This window comes from Zalophus californianus, chromosome 9 (assembly GCF_009762305.2).
Source record: "Zalophus californianus isolate mZalCal1 chromosome 9, mZalCal1.pri.v2, whole genome shotgun sequence".
In the NCBI taxonomy this organism is placed as follows: Eukaryota; Metazoa; Chordata; class Mammalia; order Carnivora; family Otariidae; genus Zalophus; species Zalophus californianus.
The window spans coordinates 9763979-9789754 of NC_045603.1; the positions used below are offsets into that span (position 1 = coordinate 9763979).

General features: G+C 56.0%; 1 protein-coding gene across 1 annotated transcript; it reads left to right on the forward strand.

Moving 5' to 3' along the window:
• Window positions 1-5997: 5997 nt before the first annotated feature.
• SUN2 (Sad1 and UNC84 domain containing 2) lies at window positions 5998-25133 on the forward strand. Its single transcript, XM_027593566.2, has 18 exons — window positions 5998-6221; window positions 8915-9073; window positions 9871-10061; window positions 10431-10568; window positions 11174-11269; window positions 11682-11775; window positions 12759-12829; window positions 15437-15561; window positions 17410-17664; window positions 18043-18120; window positions 18534-18577; window positions 19111-19255; window positions 19611-19832; window positions 20139-20223; window positions 20631-20746; window positions 20894-21061; window positions 21399-21491; window positions 23443-25133. Exons 2-18 carry the CDS (start codon window positions 8952-8954, stop codon window positions 23554-23556), a joined length of 2157 nt encoding a protein of 718 aa, XP_027449367.1. The 5' UTR covers window positions 5998-6221; window positions 8915-8951; the 3' UTR covers window positions 23557-25133.
• The last annotated feature ends 643 nt before the right edge of the window (window positions 25134-25776 follow it).

A 25776-nucleotide genomic window follows, 5' to 3' on the forward strand; every position in this document is an offset into this window, starting at 1 on the left:
GAAGCAGGGGCCGTGGGGGCAGGGGGAAGGGCACAGGGGAGCGGAACGAACTGGGGTCCCCAGATTGAAATGCCCTCAGCCATGGGCAGTGGCTCCCAAGTCCTGCACCCTCTCTGGGAACCACACCGGGTGACTCACGACCACGGAATGTTCCTCCCCAAGCAAGCTGCGTGCTGACAGCCGGGGCTGCATGAGGAGGGCCCTTCTGAGGTCTGTGTCTGCGTGGGAAAGCCATGCTGGTCACACCAAGGATAGCACTGCCGTGAGGACGGCTGCCCCGGCGTCCCGTGCAGCTCAGCCCAGCCTCGCCACGGCCACCTGGTGGGCAGGGCCAGACGGCAGTCCCTACCCCTGCCCCGTGGAGCAGGCCTGCGGGGGGCTGCAGCCCTGCAGGAGGGGGCCCGGTGAGGGGCAAGTGGCGGAGGATTTGTTGGCGTTGGGGAGGGGCTGGGGTGCTGCTGAGGCTTCTCACGTTAGCCCAGGGGACACGGGCAAAGAGTCCAGGGACAGGGCTGGGAGGGGGCAGAGGCTGTCCCTACACAATGTGTCTGGTGGGTCCGGCCATGTCCCCTGAACTGAGTGCTCGCCCCGCTGTCCCCTCTGTCCTCTGGCTACTCCTCTCGCCCTGATTCAGGTCACTGTCTCTGGCAGTTTCCCTGACTCCCCAAATCTGGGCGAGGGGAGGCACAGCCAGTCCCTCCCTTACACACAGCAGGCACAGTGCCGGGGCCCGCAACACACTTCGGGCCCGCAGAAGTGCCTTAGTTATTTTTCCAATGAGAAGGAAAAAAAAAATGAATACAATCCAGTCTGGATTATGTTCTCCTTTATACCAACACAGCCACAAAATAGAGTTTTTAATATTTTTATGGAGGTCAAATAAATAATCTTAAAAAACAAAGCAAAACAAAACAAAACAAAAGAGGCTGTCTCTCCAAAAAAAAACGATATTTTTATGGAGGAAGGGGCCCATGAAAGTGATACTGAGGCCTTGATCATGGGGGCCCCTAGAGGCCTGTGTCCCTCCTGGGGCCCCACTGTGTGACCTGCTTACTCACCCCCTTCTCCAGAAGGGCAGGGTCCTACTCCCTGGCAAAGCAGGGATGCTGCAGGCATAGAATACATAGATGCTTGTAAATTAAAAAGTAGTTAACACTGATGGATCATTTACTCTGTGCCAGGCACTGGGCTAGGCTTCTAGGAAGTAGACACATCAATGTCATCCCCATTTTACAGATGAGAACATCGAGGCCGAGAAAGCCTAAATGATTGGCCCGCGCTGTTCACCTGGAGCGTCTGAGTGTCAAGCCTGCTCTGGGAACCACTGGCCCAGCAATGTCCCCACAGCAGGTAGAGGAGCAGGTGGGGGTGTCAAGGGGCTGAGAGTCCCTTCCAGGAGAGACAACCTCATGGGGATATCTGGCCAGTCCCTCTAGATGAGCCCAGGAATCATGACCCGTGGAGGCCCCAGCGCCACCCCTGACTTTCCTTTTTTTTTTTTAAGATTTTATTTATTTGAGAGAGAGAGAATGAGCGAGAGAGAAAGCACATGAGGTGGGGGGAGGGTCAGAGGGAGAAGCAGACTCCCTGCTGAGCAGGGAGCCCGATGCGGGACTCGATCCAGGGACTCCAGGATCATGACCTGAGCCGAAGGCAGTCGCTTAACCAACTGAGCCACCCAGGCGCCCCTGACTTTCCTTCTGACCCCAGAGGCCCAGCAAGCCATTCCTCCATGCACTCAGGTGCTGTGCGGGGGCCAATGAGTGACTCATCGAAGCTTACACTGAGGGCTCGTGCTATCCGTAGGGGCTGTGGGTGACTGTTAGTCCCATTCCAGAACACAGCGTGGGACGTGCCTGCATAGAAGGGATGGGGAGTGTGGGAACATGGTGCAGGAGCCATTCTTTCTGCCTTGGGAACTTGGAGACGGGGAAGGAAGCCTCTATGGGAGAAGTGCCACCTGAGCCCATCCTTGAAAGCTTCATGGTATCTCATCAGGCAGAAAAATGGGGAAAGGGCATTCTAGGCTAACGCACAGCCTGAGCAAAGGTGTGGGAGTGGGAGGGGCCTTGGATGAGGCCGAGGAGGGCTCAGCTCTGGGGAGCGCAAGTGGGGCTCTCAGGGCTCTGTGGCCGCCACACTAGGGAGTGGGGTGTTTGAAGACTGGGGAGCTGCAGTGAGGCAGTTAGTTGATGCGTGTTTATTGAGCAGTTCTTAGGAGCCTGGCTCTGTAATAGGCGTGAGGGGACCGAGATGACTTCAGGCATGCTCACCCATAAGAGCCTGGCTGGCCCGCTTACTAACCTGGATCCAGCACCTTTCCTTCCTCAGACTGGCCTTCTCCTTCCATAAAACAGGCTTTACTGTGCTTGTCACCAGATGACAGAGCTCTTTGAGGTCTTGGGATGAAAGATCCTGTAAATATGGAGCCCTGTCGCCAGCCGGGGCAGGGTGGAGTTGGGAGCCCACATCAGATCCCCGAGAGGATAGAGAAACAGCCCCTGGGGGGTGGGAGGGCACCAGGATCCTCTGAGGTTACCCCCCTCCACAGCTGCCAAACATGTTCCTGCTGCCAGGAAGCCTGACATTAAAGTCCTCCCCATCCCGCCCCCCAGCAAGGACACTGCTTGGGGTGATTAAATGACAGACGCCGACACCCTGTCTGCTGACCCATGCTGACAGCCGGGAGGGAGGAGTAGAGGTGGCCTTGGCAGCAGCGAGGTGGCTAGAGGCTCTGCTGTCACTTTCGTGTTCCTCCGACAAGGGCACACTGACTGAGTCCCTGACTCGAGTAGTCTGGAGCTGGGGCAGGCAGGCAGGTACACAGGTCATCCCACCTCCACGTGGGACGGTCACGTCTCCCCGACGTGACCATGCGTCCGGGACAGACCAACAGCCCAACCTCCTCGTCTTCCCAAAGATCTCCAGCAGGAAAAGCCCTTTGTGTCGGAGCAGTTTCTCTCCTCACTTGACCTCACACATGAGGAAACAGAGGCCAGAGGGCCTTGCTGACTTGTCCAAGGTCACGCACAGGACAGTTGTAATTATTCAAGTGAGGAAAATGGTTCCGAGAGCTCAAGTGGCCACCCCAGGATCACAGAGCAAGCAAGTGGGACACCTGGCCTGGAGCCAGGGCTGCGGGTCCCGCTTTGCTTTTTATCATCCCTACACGGATGTGAGACTTCCTATGGCTGCTCTGGGTGAGAGCAGGGAAGTGCTAAGTGGCCTGGGGGTGGGGGGTGGGGGGCCCCCCCGCAGGCCAGGGCTGGGGCAGGAGCCCATTTTGGCTCCCCTGGCTGAGCTGTCCGTTCCTCAGCATCTCCAGCAGAGCAGGCAGGGCGCCCAGGGCCCACGATATGGAAATGGTTTCATTTTCATCCTTTTAACATCAGAAGAAAAACTCCGTATAATCATAATAGTAAATATTTACGAATGAATCAAGCCTAGATTGCAGTCATCTTTCTGCCAGCGTGGTCCTAACATATATGTTTAAATATATATATGTATTTTTTTTTTATAAAGGAAGGGGGCTGCCAAGGCAAAAGTGCCTGGTGACAAAGAAAGCCATCACGTGGCCCCCACTGCAGGGGCTGCATGGTCAGCCACTGAGATCTTGTTCCAGGGGACGAAGCGGTCCGCCTCCTGCCCCGCCGCTGGGTATGAAATGATGAGGAGAAAAGGAGGAGCAAGAATGGGGTGGAGGCCCAGAGAAGACTGGCCACATGAACGGCAGCCACGCAGGGAAGAGCCCCGAGGGGGTGAGAGGTCCTGAGGGAGCCGGGGGAGATAGGTGAGGGGCCGAGAGAGGGGGAGACGGGTCTGCGTGTGATGGGCGGCACGGCACAAACACGAGACACCCGAACAGCGAAGCCAAGAATTTCTCCCGGCTCTCACTACTTTCCTGTGGCTGTGGTAACAAGTCGGCACAAATTTAGGGACATAAGCAACAGAACCGTATTCTCTCACAGTTCAGAAGACCAGAAGTCTGAAATCAAAATCACTGGACCTGAAATCCAGGTGTCAGCAAAGCCGTGCTCCCTCCCGAGGCTTTAGAGGAGAACGGGGTCCTTGCCTCTTCCAGCTTCTGGGAGCAGCCAGCATCGTGCGCCCCATGACACCATCGCACCAATCTCTGCCTGCGGGGTCCTGCTGCCCTCTCCTCTTCTCCTCTCCCTCTCTCTTAAAGAACACTTGTAATTACATGTAGGGCCACCTTAATAATGCAAGATAATCTCCCTTTCTCAAAGTCCTTCATTTAATGGCGTCTGCAAAGTTTTTGCCGCTTTCACTCACATGCACAGTTTCCAGGGATTAGGACCTAATATCCTTGGGGACATTATCCACCTTCTCGGGGCCCCCAGAGGCAACACGGTTTAGGAGGGACCTGCCTCCAGCCGGCAGAAGGCATGCCCCAGGAAAGGGTCCTTCTGCTGAGATCCTCGGAGAGTGAAACAGGCCTGCAGGGGAGATGGTGAGATACGGACACTCTCGGCTGGAACTGACAAGGACAGGACCGGGGAATTAAGTGCCCAGGGGAGAAGGTGTCAAGAGAGGCCCCTGGGAAGCTGGCCCTACATCTGACTTGCGTTCTCATTTCACTCATTCCACCGTCAGCAGATAGTGAGCCAGGCCCTACGCGAGGTCCTGGAGAGCCAGCCCTGTCCTCAGGGTCTAACCCTTGTCTTCAGGATGCTGCAAGCGCAGGTGAGGCCCCCCTCTTTTCCAGGGGGAGCAGTAGAGGTCCAGGAAGGCCGGGTGGTTTTTGTCTGGAGTGCTAAGTTGTTAGCCCAAGGGCTTCACTAACCCCCCCACCGCCCCGCACCTTCCTGTCCTGTCTCAGTAATTTTGTAATTTGTCTCTTCCTCTTGGTGCTTTCTTTAATAGTGAAATAACCACAGTTACCCTTAGAAGAACTTGCACAGGAAATGACTCCTCCCGAGCTGTGCACTTGCTGCATCTGTAAATTTGGCGGGAGGCGGGCTGCTGGAGTCTGGCAGCATTTGACCCGCTCAGTATCTATCTATCACACGAATCTGAGTGAGGGAGAGGAAGAGGTAACCAGCCTTGCCTTCTCGGTATCAAATGTAGCAAACTCCCTCCTTAAACTGGAGAAAAACTAAAAAAACAAACAAACAAACAAACAAAAAACTGGAGAAAAACTTCTGCAGTGAAACTTGGGGGCCCTGGGAGCAGACTGGGAAGTGCCCGAGCCTCCTGCCATGTCTGGAATCCCAAAATCAACCCTAAAGCGGAAAAATCAGACTTGGACGTGAAGAGAATCTCCTAATCTCAATTCTGCCTCTTTCTAGCTGTGACTTTAAGCAAATCCCTTAAAACCTCTATGAACCTATTTCCTAATCTCTAAAATGGTTGTAGAAATGCCTGGCTAAAAGGACAATTACGCATGCGCCAGGCGTTTAGCAAGCCTTCAACAATCCACTAACAATCCACTAAGGGCTAACTATCGCTACCCCTCCAGGTGGGCCTGAGGTCAGGGGTCTTCTACTCTCCTTGCTCCCCACTTCCTTGGGCCATCCTCAGAGAGGCTGTGTCTCCCCAGTCACCCGATGCCTTTAAGGCCCCAGCACCCCGACTCCCTGCGGAGTCGGCTTGCGGGACGCTGGGACGCCCCGGCCGGAAGGCCACGGGTGGGGTGAGGCGCACGAGGCCGCGCTCGGAGCCGGATCAGGTTGTTTTGAGCCGCCAGACCGGGAGTCAAGTGCGCAGTCAGGCCCGACCGGGCCCCCACCTGCCGGCTCCAGCAGCGTCCTCCAGCGGCCAGCCGCCGCCCCCGCGCCTCCCACGCGCGGACTCGGGGCAAGGCGCGCCGGGCCACCCCCTCCACGGCCCACGCGGTGGGCGGAGCAACCGGGGCCTTTGTGTTCAAACCGCCCAATGGGCGGTGGCAGTGGGCGGTGACGCGGGCGGGGCCTGGCCAATGGGCCGCGGCCTGTCAGCGCTGATTGGCAGGCGCACACATACACACTCGGCCACGCGCGCGCCGGCCGGCCCCACTCGCGCAGCGCGATTGTGCGCGGGTCGCATTGTCTGCCGCGCCGTCCCGCCCGCTGGCCTCGTCCCGCGCCGCCGCTGCCCGCGCGCCCCGGGCCCCTCACCGAGCACCGCTCGCGGGATTCCGACGCGGGAAGGGGGCGCGCCCGGGCGGCGCAGCGGGCCTCGGACGCCCCCGGCCCCGCACGGAGCAGCCGCGGCAGCAGCAGGTAACCGCCGGCCGTGGGCCTCGGGCGGGTGGACGTGCCGGGCAAGGGTATGTGGGCCGGCCTCGCCCGCCTCCCCGCGGGCCGCCGACTCCGGGGTCATCGTCGGCCCGCTCCGGCCAGGGCCGAGCTGCCCAGGCCTGGTTCTTCCACTCCGGGCCAAGCTGGGCCGGGCTCCCGCCCCGCCCGGCGCACGCCCCTGGGCCGGTCGGAAAGGGCCAGCGCCGTGCAGGGGGGCCAGCCGCCCTGACTCATCTCCGCAGCCCGCCCACTGGCCAGCTCCGAGGGCGGATGTCTCCAGGCGGGACTTCCCCGGGCACGACCTCCCCGAGAGGAGGGGAGCGAGAGCCGGGCCACCTCAGACCGGCCCAGGGCAGTGCCTGTTTTCGTGCCAGGCAGGCAGTTTCCAGGGACAGGCAGTTCCCTGCCTCTGCCTGTCAGACTCTGGGAATAGGAGGAAGGCCCATTTTGTTCCGTTCTTTAAAAAAAGAAACCAAACACATAGGAGGCCGGAGGGTGACTTAGAACAGAGTGGCAGGGAAGGCGCGTGGTTGGTTAAAAAAAAAAAAAAAAAAAAAAAAAAAAATCAAATGTCTGCAGGTTCAGCCCGGAGAGAAAATGAGGGGAGAAGGGAGTTAGCACCTGGAGCGTTTTACAGGTCCCACGAGGGAAAGTAGTGTGAAAACGCCCCGTGGAAGACGGCCGAGATCTAGGTTAAGTCTGAAGACTGGCTGGTTACGGCCATATAAGTTTGTGGAGGGGGGTGTGGGGGAAGGTGGAGTTGAGAAAAGGATGTGGTTCGGCCCAGAAGTGGGGAGGGATGTTGTGTTTGAGGGTTTCTTTACTAGTGTGTGTGTGTTGGTGAGGGTGGGGTCTATTCTGATATGCAAAAGATTTGAGCTCCTAGAGGCTCTTGTTTTGTTTTGGAGGATTCAGGCCTTGACCTTTCTCATCTTCTGAACCCAGACTCAGTTGCAAACCGTTTCGTGATACCAGGACTACAGGAAAGACTGGGAGGGCGGAGGAGGGGGCTGCTGACAGTTTTCACCACCCCCTCCCACCCCCCACCCCCCACACCTCCGTCTGAATATTTATATTCTTGCCAAGAGCGGCTTGAGTTGGCAGAAACATTGTTTTGTTTCTGCCCCAGGGTGAAGGCTTCCTTCCCTTCAGCAGGCAGGGGTTAAGAGGAGGAGCCTGTATGGGCATCTGGAGCTTTCAGGTGGGGAGGGCAGTCGAGGGGGTGGAATTACCTTATAAGGAGTGGAATATAGAAAAGGACCCAGGCCAACTTCCTGCTTTGGCTACTACCAATTGGTCCCTTTACCAACACCGGCCTAAAACCACGGAGGGATGCTAGGTGGGCATCCTACCTGGGAAGACGCCAATAAGACCAAGACATGAGGCTGCTTGTTTTTCAGAAGAGGACTTTCTAGATTTTTCCAGCTGGACTAACCAGAACTTCTGGTTTCCACAGCCTTGAGTTGGGAAATATTGGAGTCTCTGCTCTTTGTACAGCATAGGGACCTAACAGTGTAAGGATCACCCAGGAATATTAGAAGTGATAATAAGTCAAAAGTACTGGGGACTCTTGAGTGGGTCTAAGTGTAACAAAGACTTTGTAACATGGGCAGGCAAAGGCACCACGTTGAGACTCCTCACATTGGTCATCTGAGATTTTGAATTTGGGTTTTTATATTTGGAAGGCTTATTAATCCTCCTCTGGTTATCAAACGCTGTCTTTTGCCCGGTCTCCTCACCTTGGCCTCCTTTGAGTCCTCGATATCAATTTCCCAGAGCCTTGATTCCCCACTGCATGTGCTGACTTGTTCCCTCCGGCAGAGATTCACCGAAATCCTATACCTGTCAGATCTACGCTCAAATCCTGAGTCTGTCATTCATAGGCTAGGTGACTGTGGGCAAGGTCACCCATCACCTCCGTGTGCCAGGGTCCTCCCTTGTACAGTGGCAGGAATGGTACTTCCCATGTTCACAAGGATCAGAGATGGCTGTGTAAGGAGCCAGTTACCTAGGAGGCATTTAACACAGCATTCTGTCCTCACCATCACCATCCTACCAGGATGCACTGCTGCTGCTGCACGCTAATCACTGAGGGGACACAGCATGCAGACCCCTTCAGGATGGAGGTGGGGCTTACCAGGAAAAAGGTTTTCTCCAGTCCAAGTTGGATTGGCGCCTTGAGTCAATGAGTATAACCACAAGGAAGAGAAAGCGTGTCCCCTCGAAGAGAAACAGTTGGAACGAGCGCACACACAGCTCTAGGGGGAGGGCAGCATGGTGGGACGGCTGGACTGGAGCGTCTGGGCGAGGCAGCAGCGATCAGAGGCATCCAGTTAGCATCTGTCGGGTGCCTGTCATGTTCGACGTGCTCTGCTACGTGCCGAAGGTTGCAGAAGGTCCAGGTCTGCCTCTCAGGCAGCTCAGTGTCAGGTTAACTGAAAACTAGAAAAGCCTGTGGAAAGCACCCAGAGAGGCCACCTGCGTACTAAGTGAGCCCGAGGCTGGGCAGGGACCGCAGCAGGGTGGATGCCGGCAGATGCCTAATAAATGCCCCATGTCCCCACCTCTCAGGCTGGGTTGAATGCACAGGGGGTGGACTGTTCCCTGGGAGCCAGGTCCCCAGGGAGGAGCTGAGAACAACCGCAGGCCTCACATGTCCTCCTTTCTCTCCCAAGAGTCTCTCCAGGGGGAGGGTCCCCATCCTACCTCGTCATGTCCCGCCGAAGCCAGCGCCTCACGCGCTACTCGCAGGGTGACGATGATGGCGGCAGCAGCAGTGGAGGGAGTTCGGTGATGGGGAGCCAGAGCACCCTGTTCAAAGACAGTCCTCTCAGGTAGGGGATTCCCGTGGATTGCGGAGAGCTCGGGCAGGTCTTCCTGTTGCCACCTCAGCGGGCAGAGATCAGATGCCCATCCGGTCGAGGGGGAACCTTCACACCTTTGAGGATGCCAGGACCCAGCACTGCCGCTTCTTCGCCCCCTGTTGCAGGCCAGGCTGTTGTCCTCATGTTCAGAGGACAGGCCGTGGGGAGAGGCAGCTTCAAGAACAAGCCAGGCCAGAACCCCCAAAAGTGCAAGTGGGGTTCACAGGAGCCCCTTCTGCTATGGATAGGTGTGCCCTTCTGACCCTCCGCCCCCGACCCATGTGTGCTGTCTGTAGGGCTTCAGCCCGGCCAGCGAAGCCGCCCAGGGGAGGACCAAGTCTGAGGGGCAGAGCAAATGAGCTGAAGCAGGTGCCCGCCTCATCCTGCCCGGCTGGCAGATACGAGGCCCAGAGAGTAGCTCGCGAGGCTTTGGCTAGTCCTAGGAGGCCAGGTCGGGTTGGTCCGGGCTTTCAGTGGGTCGTAGAAATGGCTACTGCTTTAGGAAGCACGAGAAGAAACTTTGGCTTTAAAGTTAGGGACCTGGATTTGAATCCTGACTCCATCACTTAACTGCTGGTGAGATTTAGAGCTAATGGGAGTCAAGAAAGCACCTGTGGTTAGCACCGGCAGGAGCCAGGAAGCTGTTGGTTGCCTAGCAACAGGGCTGACCCACTCACTAGAGGCGGGCAGAGCGGCTTGCTTCCCTATTCCTGGCTGGGCTCACCTGCCTGTTCCCGGCCTCTCCCTGCCTGGCTGACCTCCCGCAGGACCTTGAAGAGGAAATCCAGCAACATGAAGCGCCTCTCCCCAGCGCCCCAGCTGGGCCCCTCCTCCGATGCACACACCTCCTACTACAGCGAGTCAGTGGTCAGGGAGTCCTACTTTGGCAGCCCCCGGGCCTCCTCCCTGGCTAGGAGCTCCATCCTCGACGACCACCTGCATAGTGACTCCTACTGGAGTGAGTATCTGAGACCTTTGGCCTGGGGCTTTGCTTTCTTTGCTTCCAGTGGAAACTTAAGGTCCACAATCTCCCCCTGAGTGGTTTCCTGAGCACTGCTGGGCCAGAGGAGGGGCTCCCCATCTTCAGAAACCCTTAGAAGGGGAGCCGAGTGTCTGAACTCGCAGGCCACATCAGACAACGAAGTGGTCACGGAGCTGCTCCAGGCCCAGAGACCCTCCTGTGGACCCAGGGAGCTCGGGAGAAGCGAAGGGCAGTCCCATCTGTCCATCAGAGATGCTCCTCAAGGTGTCCCCATGAGGCCGTGTGGCATAGCCTCCTGGGAGTAGCTCTCGGCTCCCAGAGGACCCCGCGTTCTTTCTTCCGCAGGTGAGGACTTGCGGGGGAGGAGGAGGAGGGGCACGGGTGGCACGGAGAGCAGCAAACTCAACGGGCTTGCTGAGAAGAAGAGCTCCGAGGACTTCCTGGGCTCTTCCTCGGGCTACTCTTCTGAGGATGACTTCGCAGGTAGGTGACACCTCGGGGATACACTCCGGCAGCTCCCGGGACTGCTGGGGCGGGTGACGGGGGAGGCCCAGGGAATGTGCCCCCTGACCGCCTGAGAGATCACAGTATCCGACAGGCCTCTCCACAGACCAGCCGTGCATCCCCACCCCCCCCCACCCCCCGTGCCACCACGGCACCCTGAACCCGGGCCGGGGGGGCCATTAACACACCGTGACTGCCCTGTCCCCATCAGTCTGAGCAGCCTGTGGTCAACTCCATTGTGTTTGACTTGTTTCCAGCCAATACTTGACATGGGGCTTCACACAGAGGAGGGGCTTGACCCCTTTAGTCTCGTTCTGAACGATGGTTTGAAGGACTGCTGGCGAGGAGAGGGATGCAGATGAGAAGCTCAAAGGAAATAAAATGTCAGAAACCTACCGCTTCATTCCTTTCACCGATGTTTACTGACCTGCTGGGGGCCAGCCTGTGCGATGCTCTGGGGGTGCAAAGGAGAATGATAGGTGGTCTCAGCTCACAGTCTAAAGGAGACAACTAATAGGCAGTCTCCGTATCCCTGGGCCCGTAAAAGTGAGGACAGACTGAATGTGGCCTCTCTGTCCCTGCAGGATACTCGGAGACTGACCACCGTGATTCAGGTTCACAGTTAAGGAACGCCGTCTCCTGGGCAGCCTCTTGTTTCTGGACGCTTGTCACTTCTCCAGGTGGGTCCTGGCTATTCTGTGCATGATTATTTCCATTCTCTACAGCAGTCCCTTCTCCCCGCTTCTCCCCGTGGTTGGGCAGCCCACTGAGAGACCATAGCACCATCAGGGAAAGCTCGTTCTAGAATAATCACTGGAGACCAGGAGCCATAGTAACACTCTAGCATCCTCGGGTGGAGGGGCAGGAGGGGCAGGAGCAGCTGCGGAGCCGGGTGGAGGGCGTTGGCAGACTAGGCAGGTGGGATCGGAGGAACGGGGTGGCCTCAGACGGGACAGAGGTGCTCTGGCAGCTCAGGGGTGGGGGTGGGGTGGGGGCAGAGAGGGCGGCAGGTGGACAGAGCGGTGCTCTGAACCATGACCTGCAGGCCTCTGGCTCAGGGTGACACTTAGGCCTTGCTGGTCCCTCTCGTAGGCCGGCTCTTTGGCCTCCTCTACTGGTGGGTTGGCACCACCTGGTATCGCCTGACGACAGCTGCCTCTCTTCTCGATGTCTTCGTCTTAACCAGGTGAGTGAGACCCCCACTTTGACAATGAATCCGGAAGCCCTGGGACGGAAGGGACCCATAAAGCTCCTAAACCCCTGGATGTCATCTCTCTGAAGGTGGTCGTCCCAGTTTACGGGTGGCTTTTATCAGCGAGCAGGGAGCGGACTCCCCAGAGCCCTTCTTTGCCTGACAGATGATGGGACTGAGTCAGGTGTTTTCCAGACCAATAGCTCGCTTCAGGGAGTATTCTGGAATTACGGGTTCCTGTTTCTTAGATTCTTCCTGCTAAATGCCAGCCCCGTCTGGCCACTTCTGTATCTGCCGAGCCTGGCCTTCCTCCTGCTGGTCAGGTTTTAGGCTCCGGCCAACAAGTGGTGTTGCCAAGAAAGTTCAGTTTCCCTCTTGGCCCCGTGGCAGTCTAGAACCCAGTGTTCTCCGAGGTGTGTTCAGAAGCCAGGAATAGGTGCTGTGTGAGGATGCTGTGGGTTTATTTCCCAAGTCCCTGAGCCAGCAGAGCCAGGAAAGAAGACTGAGCCAGGAAGTCCGGGTCCTCCTACAGCTGTAGTCCTGGCTGGCTGGTCGGCCGGCTGTGCTGAGAGGGGCAAGGATGGATCTGTGTCACCAGAAGAAGGTTCCTCATTTTTCTAAAAGAAAACATTGTTTAAGGAGTTCTGTATTTTTTTTTTCCTAGAATTGCTTGCTTAGAGGATCTCTGTATATGAAAATTTCAGGTTTTTCAAGACCCCATGTTTTTTTAAATAACATCAATAAAATTCAGAGAGTCCGAATTCTCCCCATTATTCCAAGACCTGCAGGTAAAGCTCTAAAGTGTCCAATCCGGCCCTGGGGAGATGAGACACTTCCGGGCAACCCCCTCCAACTCTAGTGTAGCACTCAGGAAAAGCCTCTGCAGACTCCCCGTGGGGATAAAGAGGCCCAAACGCCCTCTTGACGCTGACGCCGCCCCCCCCCCCCCCCCCCCCCCGTCCCCTCCTGTGGTCCAGGCGCTTCTCGTCTGTGAAGACATTCCTGTGGTTCCTCTCGCTGCTGCTGCTCGTGACCGGCCTGACCTACGGTGAGCTTGCCTGGGGCTGCAGGGGAGGGGTGGGATGAGCATGCCTGGCTGAAATGGCGCTGGCGCGCCAGAGGGGCGGGGCAGGGTGTGGGTGGGGGCTGGCGCTGAGCAGAAATGTGAAAACCAGAGGGACTGTGATGATCTCCAGGAAAGGGAAGGAGGCAGGATGAGTGGGATCAGACTGAGCCTGGGCAGCTCCCAAGCCCCAGGCCAGTCCTGTCTGGCTCTCCTGGGTCCTCACTGACCCATGCGGCATTCTCAGGGCGCCCAGTGGGTGAAAGGGGATATGCCCCAGTCCACTGACCTGGTCCTGTTTGGGGAGCTGCTCTGGACTGCCTGGCATGTCTAGGGCATTCTTGGAGCCACCTGGCTCAGGACATGCCCTAGTACAGGAGCACTGGGGTAAAAGCCAGGATCTTGACACTGTTATTAGTAGTCCTTTTCCCTCCATTTGAAAGCAGGACGTCGTCTGGGTGAGTGAATTCTTCTTACGACGTCAAGTTCAATCTTTAACTATCTTTGAGATCGAAACAATAAAGTAGTAAAGAGAAGCATGCTCTTTTATACTAATATAGCTCATTTATAAGGTGCTTGATTGACATTGTTCCAGTCTCTATCCTAGGACTATTTTGTGTGTTTTACATAGTTGTAATAATGTGTGTATATATTTTGTGTTCAGCTTGTAATCTGACAGTATCATAGGAGTCTCACAATTCCATAGGAGTTGCCTCTATGGCCCCCAGCCTGTTTTAATGATTGTACCAATCTACAATTAATTGATAGAGACCATGCTTTATTTTTTTTTTTAGAGTTGATTTTTTAAAGTTTTTATTTATTTATTTGAGAGAGAGACACACACACAGATCGAGTGGGGAGGAGAGGGCCACGCAGACTCCCTGATGAGCAGGGAGCCCAGTGTGGGGCTCGATCCCAGGACCCTGAGATCATAACCTAAGCCGAAGGCAGATGCTTAACGGGCTGAGCCACCCAGGCACCCCTAGAGTTGGTTTTATAGGTTTAGCATCTACTCAACTTGTATTTATCGAATAGCAAGATAGAAAATTTTTCCAAGTGTTGATTTCCTTTTTGTTTCCTGTACAGGAACAGCTTGTTCATGTCCAGTGGAAACTGGGCATCACCCTTAAAATAATAATGATCCTTTACAATTGTATAGTGCTTTGTTCATGAGTTACCTCCGATAATTTGAGTTTCACCACAGCCTTGTGGGGTTGTTGGAGCTGATGTCCCAGCGGCATCTCTCACGAAGAGATGCGTGTGGAGAGTCTGAAAGGCGGGGGCAGTGGCCCGCTCCGGGACGGGAGTGCAGGAAGTGAGGCGCGTCCAGAGGGACTGACTGAAAGCCTGGTGGGCGTGTGATTCCCGCTGCGCTTGCTCCCAGCCAATGACTGAGTGGCATGTGTGGTCCTACCCGGATGGAGACGCATGCAGCTTTTCAGGTGTCCTCACCACCCCCACACACACATGCATGTGCACAGCTCAGGAGTAAACACATGGCAAGCAGATGACCCCTAAAGCAAGATGCAAGTGTCACTGTAGCTGTAGTGCCCTCTCTTAGCAGGTGTCTTGTTTTAGTGATTCTCAATCACAGTAGTCCATGAGAGTTACCTGGGGAGCTTGTTTTTTTTTACATAAGTAGGCTCCTTGCCCAGCATGGAGCCCAATGCTGGGCTTGAACTCATGACCCTGAGATCAAGAGTCAGACACTTAACCAACTGAGCCACCCAGGTGCCCCTCCTGAGGAGCTTTTAAGACTCGCCCACAAGGGGGCGCCTGGGTGGCTCAGTCGTTAAGCGTCTGCCTTCGGCTCAGGTCATGATCCCAGGGTGCTGGGATCGAGCCCCTCATTGGGCTCCCTCCTTGGCGGGGGCGGGGGGGGAGCCTGCTTCTCCCTGTCCCACTCCCCCTGCTTGTGTTCCCTCTCTCGCTGTCTCTGTCAAATACATAAATAAAATCTTAAAAAAAAAAAAAAAGGCTCACCTCCAGGGACAGTGCGGTGGCTCAGTTGGGCATCCAACTCTTGGTTTCAGCTCAGGTCATGATCTTGGGCTCGTGGAATCAAGCCCTGCATCAGGCTCCGCGCCTCTGCATGGAGTCTGCTTCTCCCTCTCCCTCTGCTCGTCCCCCAACTCTTTCTCTAAAGTAAGGAAAATCTTTCACCTCACCTACAGAAGGATCCCCCAGACCAGTGAATTCATGCTCTAGAGAGTGGGGCCAGATACTGGGTATTTTTTAAAAGCTTCCTGGGTGATTCTGATGGACATTCGGGAGTGGCCTCTGGTTCTACCCCTGGATCATCCCTCGCTTATCATAGCCATGTTCTCTGAGTTTTGCCATCCAGAGAAAGATGAGGGTTCCTGAGGAATGTGAGAACGCATATACTCTGGGACTGTCGGGTGGAAGTTACCGCCTCAGAGAATGATGGGAACCTCCATTCCACCATCCCTCCATCTCTTCCAGAAGAAACGCAGCTCACGGGAATGAGACAGGCTGCTAATAACCCGTGTTGATTAGGCCGCCCGCTTCAGCAGCTTGTGCCTTCCTGCTTGTGGCCACTGGCCTGGATAACCCCCTCTCCTCTGTGTACAGGCGCTTGGTATTTCTACCCGTATGGGCTGCAGACATTCCACCCTGCGGTGGTTTCCTGGTGGGCAGCGAGGAGCAGCGGCAGACAGCAGGACGTGTGTGAGTCCAGAGACTCCTCCCACTTCCAGGTGAGGGTCTGAGGGTCGCAGGTCCTCCCTCTGCCTGTGTTTGTAGTTGATTTCCCTGCCCTTACACCTTACATACAGGGCTGAGAAGAGGTGCCGTCCTTGCTGATAAACTGCCTTGTCTCCCAGGACACCCCTTCCTCTACTGTTTGGGCTGCAGGTACTGGGGGAGCAGTTTGCTTGTGCTTAAATAGGATTTCAAACTGTGCCAAAGTTAGTTGCTGTCTTAAGCATAGAAAACTGAAGGAAAAAGAATGAGACCAATCGTTTTGTCTACTTTTGTTCCTTTGTAATATAATTTCATAAATATTTACTAAGCATCTTCTACGAATAAGGTGATATGTTGGTCAGTTACCAATTACCACAAGTAAATCACCCCTAAAATCAGTGCCTTAAAACTACAGGCATTTGATTAGCTCACGAGTCTGGGGCTCCTCTGGGTGGCTTCTCTGGTCTAAGCAAGGACCGGCTGGTCTAGGCTGGGCTCCCTTGTGTGTCTGCAGCTGGCTGTGCACCACACCTGCTTCTCTCGCCCAGCAGGCTAGCCTGAGCTTGTTCTCATAGGAGCTGACCATGGTTCCATGAGAGCAAAATCAGGCCTAGATTCTGAACTGTCGCTTCCACCACATTCTAGGCCGAAGGCAGTCTCAAAGCCAGTCTACATTCCAAGAGGGGGACACAGACTCCACCTCCTGATGGGAGCACCTGCAAGGCCACACTGCGCAGGGTGCAGATACAGGGAGGAGGGTAGAATGGGGGCCAGTTTTGCAGCCCAGGCTGTGTCCTCAAGGAGCCTGCAGTCCAGTGGGGGTGACAAGTGCCCAGATAACCAGAATATGTGCGTGTGACAATGAAAATTTAAAATTCTTTACTCCCTAAATATATTTGAATTTTGCTTGCATCTTGCTGAATCTAATTGGGTAACACATTTTTAACCATTTATTTTGGTGGATATTACTTTCCTGATCATCATGTTGTCATTTCATAAAATAATAACCTATTTTGGCATTATAACTTTCCTTTTTGTAATCGTTTGTAAAGATGTTAAATACAATTTCAGGACCACCTTTTCTGTGCAAAGGGGGAGTATATCTTTGTACTTGCTTACATTTGAATAAAGACATGAATGAAAATTGTTGCTTGGTTTGGGAGCAGGTGGTGGTTGAGAGCACCAGGTGGATAGGGACACAGGTTAGAATAACTTCTGTTTGCTTTTTGAGTCCTGTAAATGTACGGCCTATTTAAAATAATTTTAAAAAATCAGAAGCAACTTCCGCGCTTAGGAGGTTCCTGTCTTTAACCGACAGCTGACAGATTATATCTTCTTTTGGCAAAGATTTTTGTTTTTAAGCCAGCAGGTTTCTAAAAATTCATAGCATGCTATCAGGTGCAACCCTCAAGTCCAAATGACTTCTATTTCCTCTGTGGGCCCTCCAGTTAAAGAGAAGAAAGAAAGCCTTTTCAAATTATTTTGTCTTTTAGCCCTAGTTCTCTTGGACAGACTTAGTGGGAGCTGCTGAAGTCAGCAGCTGAACCCCTCGGCCCCTCGCTCTCCGGCATGCGCACCCATGTAGCAGAGGGAAGGGGGCTGGGGTCAGCCCGGCAGGCCACCCAGCCCCCTGCGGCTCCCTCCTCGCTATGTCCCTGCTCACCTGGCCCACACACACTCCTCCTTGGGGATCAGACCCTTCCAGGCCTCGTGTGTCCGGCGTCCTGTGCTGCACGGTCACTACACGTCAGCAGCCTTATGGCACCCCGGCTCCCTGCTGGCGTCCTCCCCTACCTGCAGGGCACAGAGCGGCCTCTGTCACTCACCTCCGTGGCTTTTCCCTCCCCACCCCACCCCACCAGGCTGAGCAGCGCATCTTGTCCCGGGTCCACTCTCTGGAGCGGCGTCTGGAAGCTCTCGCTGCTGAATTTTCCTCCAACTGGCAGAAGGAGGCTATGCGGCTGGAGCGGCTGGAGTTGCGGCAGGGAGCCGCTGGCGGGGGCGGCCACGTGGGCCTGAGCCAGGAGGACACCCTGGCACTTCTGGAGGGACTGGTGAGCCGCCGTGAGGCTGCCCTGAAGGAGGACTTCCGCAGGGACACCGCCACTCGGATCCAGGTCTCTGAGCGGGAGCGGAGTGGCATTTGGGTGGCGTGGTTGGGCGTACGGGGGGGAGGGGCAAGGCCCTGCACACCCTGACATGACAGAGACAGCAGTGTGTCACTTGGCAGTTACCTTCTCTAAGCCTTAGTTCCCTGTAAAATGGAGGCTCTTGCACCCCCACCCAGTCGTGCGAGACCGTAGAGTGCCTGGCACAAGAGGTGTGCAGTAAGATCCAGGGAGTCTTGCATGTTCCCAGGGAGCACTGGAGAAGAAAGGCCAGGAGCTGAAGTTCACAGTCAGGCCTGGTTCAAGTTCCCATCTGACCCCGTACTGGCTAAGTTCCCTCTGCCTGTAAATCCGGAAAGTCCTCAGCCTCTCTCCTCTGTCTGATAGGAAGAACTGGTCACCCTGAGAGCAGAGCATCAACAAGACTCTGAAGACCTCTTTAAGAAAATTGTCCAGGCTTCCCAGGTCGGTGGGGCCCTTATCCAGTTCAGCATCTGCTCTTGGGCTGAGACAGCATGGCTCTCCCGAAGGGCCTGCTTAGACACCAGATGGGGTGGGGGTATAGTCCCCTGACTTCTGCGGAGCCCAAACCCACAGGCTCTGGAATGCTTTGCAGGGATGCGCTGGGGCATGCTTGAGGCAGGGGGGCTTTCAGGAGGTCTGTTGTGCTGAGTATAACATGCCGAGCGAATGAATGAATGAATGCCGAAGTGTGCCAGCAGGGAGACTCTCGTAAGGACCCTGACCAGGAGGTGTTTAAGGTTTGCTGGGGTGGGGCTGTGGTGAAACAAAGACTCCAAAGGGAACAGATCCTGCTCCCGGAGACCGGTTGCTGCGAGCTTGGCATTTGTTCTATCCGTGCTTTCTTCCCACGACAGGAGTCTGAGGCTCGACTCCAGCAGCTGCAGTCTGAGTGGCAAAGGTAATGGGCACTGCCATCTGGCCTAGGCCTGCTCCTCCCCCGCCCCTTCCCCCCACACCCGGGCAGGCCTGGGGAGCAGAGCCCCAGAGCAGAGAGGGGACGGCTGAAACCTAGCTCAGGAACACCTGCTTAGAGCCTGTCAAGAGAGGCTGGGTATGGGAGGCACTGCAGGAGAATTGGGATTTGTGGGTTTGGGTGTAGACGTGCCATTTTTTCTGTACACACTCATGTAGGCTGCCTTCCCCTGCCCCAGACATCCGTATGTGTGGAGGGGGGGGAGAGGCTGAGGCAGAGTGAATTATGGACCTGGGGTTAGAAAGGGAACAGGGTAAGAATGGATTCCTTGGGATAAGCAAACCAGTTCGTAGGCGCCGGGGCCATGGTCCCCAGGCGTAGGCCTTGCGTGCACCTGCGGGTGATGAGCACACATTTCTATTGAGAGCCAGCGAGGGGATCCTCTTGTGTTCCTCAGCACGGCCTCACCCCTCACCAGAGAGCCAAGGCTTACTCTTTTCTGCTCTCTCCCGGAGTAGGATGACCCAAGAGGCCTTCCGAGAGCACTCCATGAAGGAGCTGGGGCGGCTGGAGGGCCAGCTGGCAGCCCTGAGCCTGAAGCAGAGCTCGGTGGCAGACCAAGTGGGCCTCCTGCCCCAGCAGCTGCAGGCCGTGAGGGATGACGTAAGTTGGAACCACCCAAGTCCCCTGCTGAACACCCTGTCCTCTGAGGGCATCTGTCCTAGGAGCCCATATGGCAAAGAGCCTGTTTGTCCCACCGGCCCCTGCTTGGGACCTGGCACAGATGTTGGCTTTCTTTGACCGGAGTTCTTCTGGTTTTGTTTTCAGTAACGTGGAGGGTTGAGCATAACTCTTTCCTCCATGTGGGTTAGCAGGATTTGCTGGCCCGGCCCTCCCCTCCCAGGCTTGTGCTCCTTCCCTACCCCTTCTACTCAAGCCAGGCCCCACCCTGCCCTGGCCTGGGCCACCAGAGCAACACTCCCTGTGAGCCTCTCAGAGACCTTTTTTCGGTCCCCAGGTGGAGTCTCAGTTCCCCGCCTGGGTCAGTCAGTTCCTTCTCCGAGGTGGAGGAACCCGCACGGGGCTCCTTCAGCGAGAAGAGATGCAAGCTCAGCTGCAGGAGCTGGAGAGCAAGATCCTTGCCCACGTGGCTGAGATGCAGGGCAAGTCAGCGAGGGAGGCCGCGGCCAGCCTGGGGCTGACGCTGCAGAAGGAAGGTGTGATTGGGGTGACAGAGGAGGTAAGGACTGTGTGGCCCCTGGAACAGCCCCACCCCCAACACGGTGTTCTCTTCCCGGGGAGCCACAGACCTGCACAGTCCCAACACTGCCGGCTTCCGGCTATGTTCCAAGGCCTAAGGGACATGTGAGAGGCTCTGATGTTGGCTTTGGGGCTGGTGGGAGTGGGGGCGGGGGGACACCTAGGGAAGTGGCATGTGTGGCTGGATGCCAGTGTGTGGTGCAGGATAGGAGGGGCCCCTAGTAGTAGGGGCTCAAGGGTGGACAAGTCTGCTTCTCCTGGCAGCCGCCCTGGGTGCTTCTTTTAGCAGGTGCAGCGCATTGTAAACCAGGCCCTGAAGCGCTACAGTGAGGACCGCATAGGGATGGTGGACTACGCTCTGGAATCAGGAGGTGTGTGTGCACTCTCCCCCCTTTGCAGAGCCTTTGTCCGGCTGCTGGCCAGGTCCCCGTGCTGGCCGGCCCTCTGGCATCAGCCGGGGCAGCCATGTTGCTAGGCGAGTGGAGCTTGAGATCAGCACACATCACTCACCACGAAGGCAAGTGAAGCAGCTTAGGGGAAGTCTGGATGAACTGAACACCACTGTTGGCCAGGGAGAGGCTGACGTTTACAGTTATTCTGTAGTTGGATATAGTTGGAAGTACACAGACTAGGCCCGGGGCATCTGCCCTCCATCCTCAGAGAGGACATGGCAATAGCCGCCCCCACCTGGGTTCCCTGGGCTGGTGAGATGCACACCCTCCCTCCCCTGCTGGGGTCCAGCTCCAGGTGCCCACACTGCCTTGCTTTCCCGTCTTAGGAGCTAGTGTTATCAGCACCCGGTGTTCCGAGACCTACGAGACCAAGACGGCCCTCCTCAGCCTCTTCGGCATCCCCCTGTGGTACCACTCGCAGTCACCCCGAGTCATTCTCCAGGTAGGCACCCAAAGAGGGCAGCGGCAGGGGTCCCGAGCAGTCACCTGTGCAGCTGGGGGCTCCCATCCTGGGGTCAGCAAAAGCTGTGCTCAGGGTGGGCTATCTTTGTCACCAGCCCTACGCTGACCCAGCTTCCTTCCCCTCCAGCCAGATGTGCACCCAGGCAACTGCTGGGCCTTCCAGGGGCCCCAGGGCTTTGCCGTGGTTCGCCTCTCTGCCCGCATCCGCCCCACTGCTGTCACCTTAGAGCATGTCCCCAAGTCCTTGTCGCCCAACAGCACCATCTCCAGTGCCCCCAAGGACTTCTCCATCTTTGTGAGTACCTGTGGGGGGCCAGGGAGGGCTACAGGACCCTGTGAGGCTCTACCGAGGACAAAGCTGGCATCTGTTCTTTGGCTGGGAAGAAAGGAGCAGATTTGGAAGAGAGCAGCAGGGTGGGAAATGGTACCTCGGTCCCAGGTATCTTAGGCTGCACTGGAAGAAACCGGGTCCAGGGCTCAGGCCCCCTACAGTCTCAGTAAGGCTGCTGCCTGATCTGCTAGTGTGGGAAGGGACCAGTATGGGAACAGGAAGGGAGAACATTCCTCCCTGGGGGGGGCGGGGGCACTTGTCTAGTGCAAGATCTTCTCTCCATCCCTTGTTCTCTTTTCAGGGGTTTGATGAAGACCTACAGCAAGAGGGGACACTTCTCGGCCAGTTCACCTACGACCAGGATGGGGAGCCCATTCAGACCTTCTATTTTCAGGTACAGGACTCTGCTATGCTAGCAGACGTGGCACGCTCACTTTCCCATCCACTCAGCAGACAGTTTGAGCACTTACCCTGGGCCGGGCACTGGGGGCTCAGGGCAAGAAAAAGTGCAACCCCTGCCTTCCAAGAGCTCAAGGTAGGGAACAGGGACAGCTGTCCCAGTGGGACAGGAGAGGCACCACCTAGATGTCAGCACAGGGGAGGGTCCCATCCCAGACAGGGAGCATGGAAAAGGCTGCCCAGAAAGGGCAGTTGTCTGAGGGTGATCCAGTTGGACCTCAGGGGGTGCAGCATGACTAGGGCACGCAGGGAGGGCGCTTGCCTCAACCCGAGTGGGCATCAGTCTCCCAGGCCCTTGTTAGATATGCAGATTCCCAGTCTCCACCCCAGGAGATAGGCTCCCAGGTTCCAACAGCCCTAAGGAATCAATGTTCTTTTTTTTTTTTCCCAAAGATTTTATTTGAGGGTGCCTGGGAGGCTCAGTTGTTAAGTGTCTGCCTTCGGCTCAGGTCATGATCCCAGGGTCCTGGGATCGAGCCCCTGCATCGGGTTCCCTGCTCCACGGGGAGCCTGCTTCTCCCTCTCCCACTCTCCCTGCTTGTATTCTCTCTCTAGCTGTGTCTCTCTTTGTCAAATAAATAAATAAAACCTTAAATAAATTTTTTTATTTGAGAGAGAGTGCACATGAGTGGGGCGGGTAGGGCAAGAAGAGGGAGAAACAGACTCCCCTACTGAGCAGGGAACCCAATGCAGGGCTCGATCCCAGGACCCCGGGATCATGACCTGTATCCGAAGGCAGCTACTTAACCGACTGAGCCACCCAGGCGCCCCAGGAATCAATGTTCTAACAAGCAGCCCAGATGACTGCTGTGCAGGGGGCTTGAGAGCTATACCAGGGGTGAAGAATTGGATGAGGTGGCAAAGGGACAGTGGCGGGAAGGGAGGCCGGAGAGAGGCAGGCCTGGCTACCAGGCCAAAGACTTTTGGCCCTGATGGGCACTGCCATGTTTTCGGCAGAGAAGTGACAATACCTTGTAGTAAGATCACTGTGACCATGTGGAAATGATGAATCTAGGGGACAAGACCAGTCAGGAAGTGGCTGCAGAGAGAGGGTGTGAGGAGGGAGAGGTGGATACACAGTTGGGAGGCCAAGGGTCAGGCTGGACAGAAGTGGGGAAGGGGTAAGAAAGGGATGGCTTCCAGAGGTGCCAAGAGGCAGGCTAATGGGGGGGGGGGGAGGGTTGGCCACCAAGTCTGAGGCACCTGTGGGATGGCCCAGTGGAGGGATCAGGGGAACTAGACACAAAGACTGAGCGGTCAGCTCCAGGGTGGTAACCGAGCCAGTGGGGTGCTCAGGGATGGGTGCAGACTGAGCCTTTAGGAGAAGGTAGAGGACAAGAGACTGTGTGGAAGGCCAGAAGGAGACAGGAAGAATAGGAAAGCACTGTGCCTACTGGCATCAAACCAGGGGAAATTTGCTCTGAAAGCTCACTCAAAAATTGTGGCTTTTTGAGCAAAGAGAACCAGAGGCCTGATGAGAACTTGAGAGAGAATAATTCTGCCTAATTCAGAGGAAAAGGATTCTTTTCCAGCGTCAACATCTATCAAACCCTCCACAAAGGTAATTCTGTCCACTGACAGTAATAGCTCCTATGAATCTGTCAGTTTGGGATGAATTTCGCTGGTCCTCAGCTACACGGCCGTTTGGATGTGGCTGTGGGTCACTGGCCCCTGGAGGACCTCTGAAGCCCCTGGAGTTCCTTGGCTCATAGGCTGGAAACTGCTTCATGGTCTGAGGACGGGACCTTGGAAGCCCACTTCTCTGTAGAGGTCGATGGGGGGGGGGGGTGGGCATCTGACCCTGGGGGTGGCTGTCTCCCTTCCTGCCCTCCTGTCAGTGAAGTTTGAGGACTTGGCCACTCCTAACCTCTTCTTTCTCTACCCAGGACACTAAAATGGCCACATACCAGGTGGTAGAGCTACGGATCTTGACTAACTGGGGCCATCCCGAGTACACCTGCATCTACCGCTTCCGGGTGCATGGGGAACCCACCCACTAGGCCTTTTCGGCACTGCAGCCAGCCAGCTGGGAGTCCAGCCCCTCAGCACGTGCCCCCTTCTCTGGGAATGGGAGAGCAGCACCCTGCCACTTCCCCACATGTTGACCAGCGCACGGACTTCCAGGAGCAAGAACCCCTGGCCCGATGGAGCTGAGAATATATAGGGCTTTCCTAGCAGCAGGACAGCTCAAGGTGGACGGCAAGCTCCAGTGTCCCTTTTCTTTGTCCTCCTTGTGCCAGGCATGGGGTGTCTACTTCCCCCTCTTGGGATGGTGTATATATGTAGCATATCATGGGGGATTGAAAGACAGGGAGAGAGGCAATGAGTGGACATGTTCCAGCAAAGGTGGGTGTAACCTGTCTGCCCCTTAAACAGGATGGGGGCTGGCACCTAGGGAGCTGCTGTTGGTAGGTGTGTGAATGAAGCAGGTGCCAAAGCCGTGGGTGGGCTATAAGTGAGGACCTGGGGCAAGTGAGCTGCCCTCATCCACAGGCAGGGAAGTTAGGTCCTCTGGGAGGAAAGTGCTTGTGGTGCAGGTTGGGATTGAGCCCCAGTCAGGAAGCTCCTTGTACAGGGCAGCTGGGCTCTTCCAGAAGTCTAGTGCCATCAACCTAAGGGAGCTTGACCCATGAGGCCCCCCAAAGGCCTCACTACACTGTATTTGGTCTGGGTCACAGTGGGCCCTTGAGCTTCCCATGCCCTCGAGGGTCTGGCTCCTATGAGCCTCTGAGGGCCCGGGGGGCCAACCTGTAGGATTCCCACTCTGCTGGGGCTAGTTGCTTTCTCTCTCTCTCCTGATGCTGGGACCGGGGCCTACTCTGCTCCCCGTTCCTGCTAGGGCCTACCTGTGCCCCAGAGCAAGCTTGTCACATTCCCCCAGGGTGAAGGGAGCCTAGACCAGTTTTTTGAGGCCATAAGCAACTGGGGTAAGCTTAAAAGGGTGAGGAGCAGGGTATTCCCTAGGCTCTCGGGATGGTCCAATGAGTATGATGGTAACATTCAAGGTGTCGTGGTGGGAAGAGGTCTGTCTACTGTGGGCCCCCATCCTAGTCAGGCCCCTGACTATAAGGGCCCTGATCCTCAGCTACCCCCTTGGGACTCTTTCAAGTTCTTGCTCAGATTGTTTCCTTTCTGGCTCATTTTCTATGGGGGGTGGCATTCAGGGGTGGGCAGCGGGGAGATAGGGCTTTTAGACCCAAGCAGGCCTGCTGTATTATGTATATATTTTTCAAGGTCTGATTTTTAACTGAAAAGCTTTGGGCTTGATTCCTAGCCCCGTTCTGTGGGGCACTGGCTGATTTCAGTTCCTTGTAACCCAGCTGCCGCGAGGGGCTGCTGTGGAGGCAGGTGCCCCAGGAGCAGGGCTGAGCCCCAGATGGGCTCGTAGGGGAGGAAGCTGGAAGGAAGAGGAGGCCCAAGGCCACCTCTGGTCCTCTGGCAGTGGCCCCATCCCAGATAACCAGGTTTCGTTTTCCGCTCTCCTGTCACAAATGCTGCACTATTGGCTCTGAATTTTTTATCTCCACATTCTAATTTATGCCTATGCAAAAAAAAAATAAATTATGCCCAGGATTCATGGCGTGTGTAGTTTTTTATCTGGCCCTGGCACCGGGACTCTGCTCTTGGGAAGACAAAGAGAATGAACTCTGAACCAAAACAATGCCCCAAAGACTTACCCCTGAACTTCAGAAACCCAGGCTTCTCCACTAAAACCCAGCTGGGATGGGGCAACGGGGCTTGAGGCTGACCCTACTCTGGGATTCTGGGCTCAGGGGAGAGAAAGGGCGATGAAGAAAGAAGGGAGGTGGCTTTATTAGCCCTCCTAGACATCTCAGTAGGAAGTGGGCAGCTTTGCCTGCCCCTCGGTGTCACTTGAGCAGAAGGTAGACAAATTTACCTGTTTCACTACTGACCACGTCTGCCTTCAGTGTGGGACTGGACTCCACTGTGGGAACTGGACATTTGTCCCTTGTACCTGTGCTGGGATGGCACAAGAAGGGTCCCCTGAAGAGCCAGAACCTGCCAGCTCAGAGGAACAGGTCCTGGCCCTTCCCTGCCAGTATGTCCCCAGATTCAGTGCCTCCAATAAGCTGCCTGAAGGGCCAGGGGTGGTTCCACAACCACACTTTCCAACATACTCTGCTCCTGACCATGGCACCTGACCCAGGGCTGGTCCCCACCACATCTGAGAAAACAGAGGCTGGGATGGGTCAGAAGGG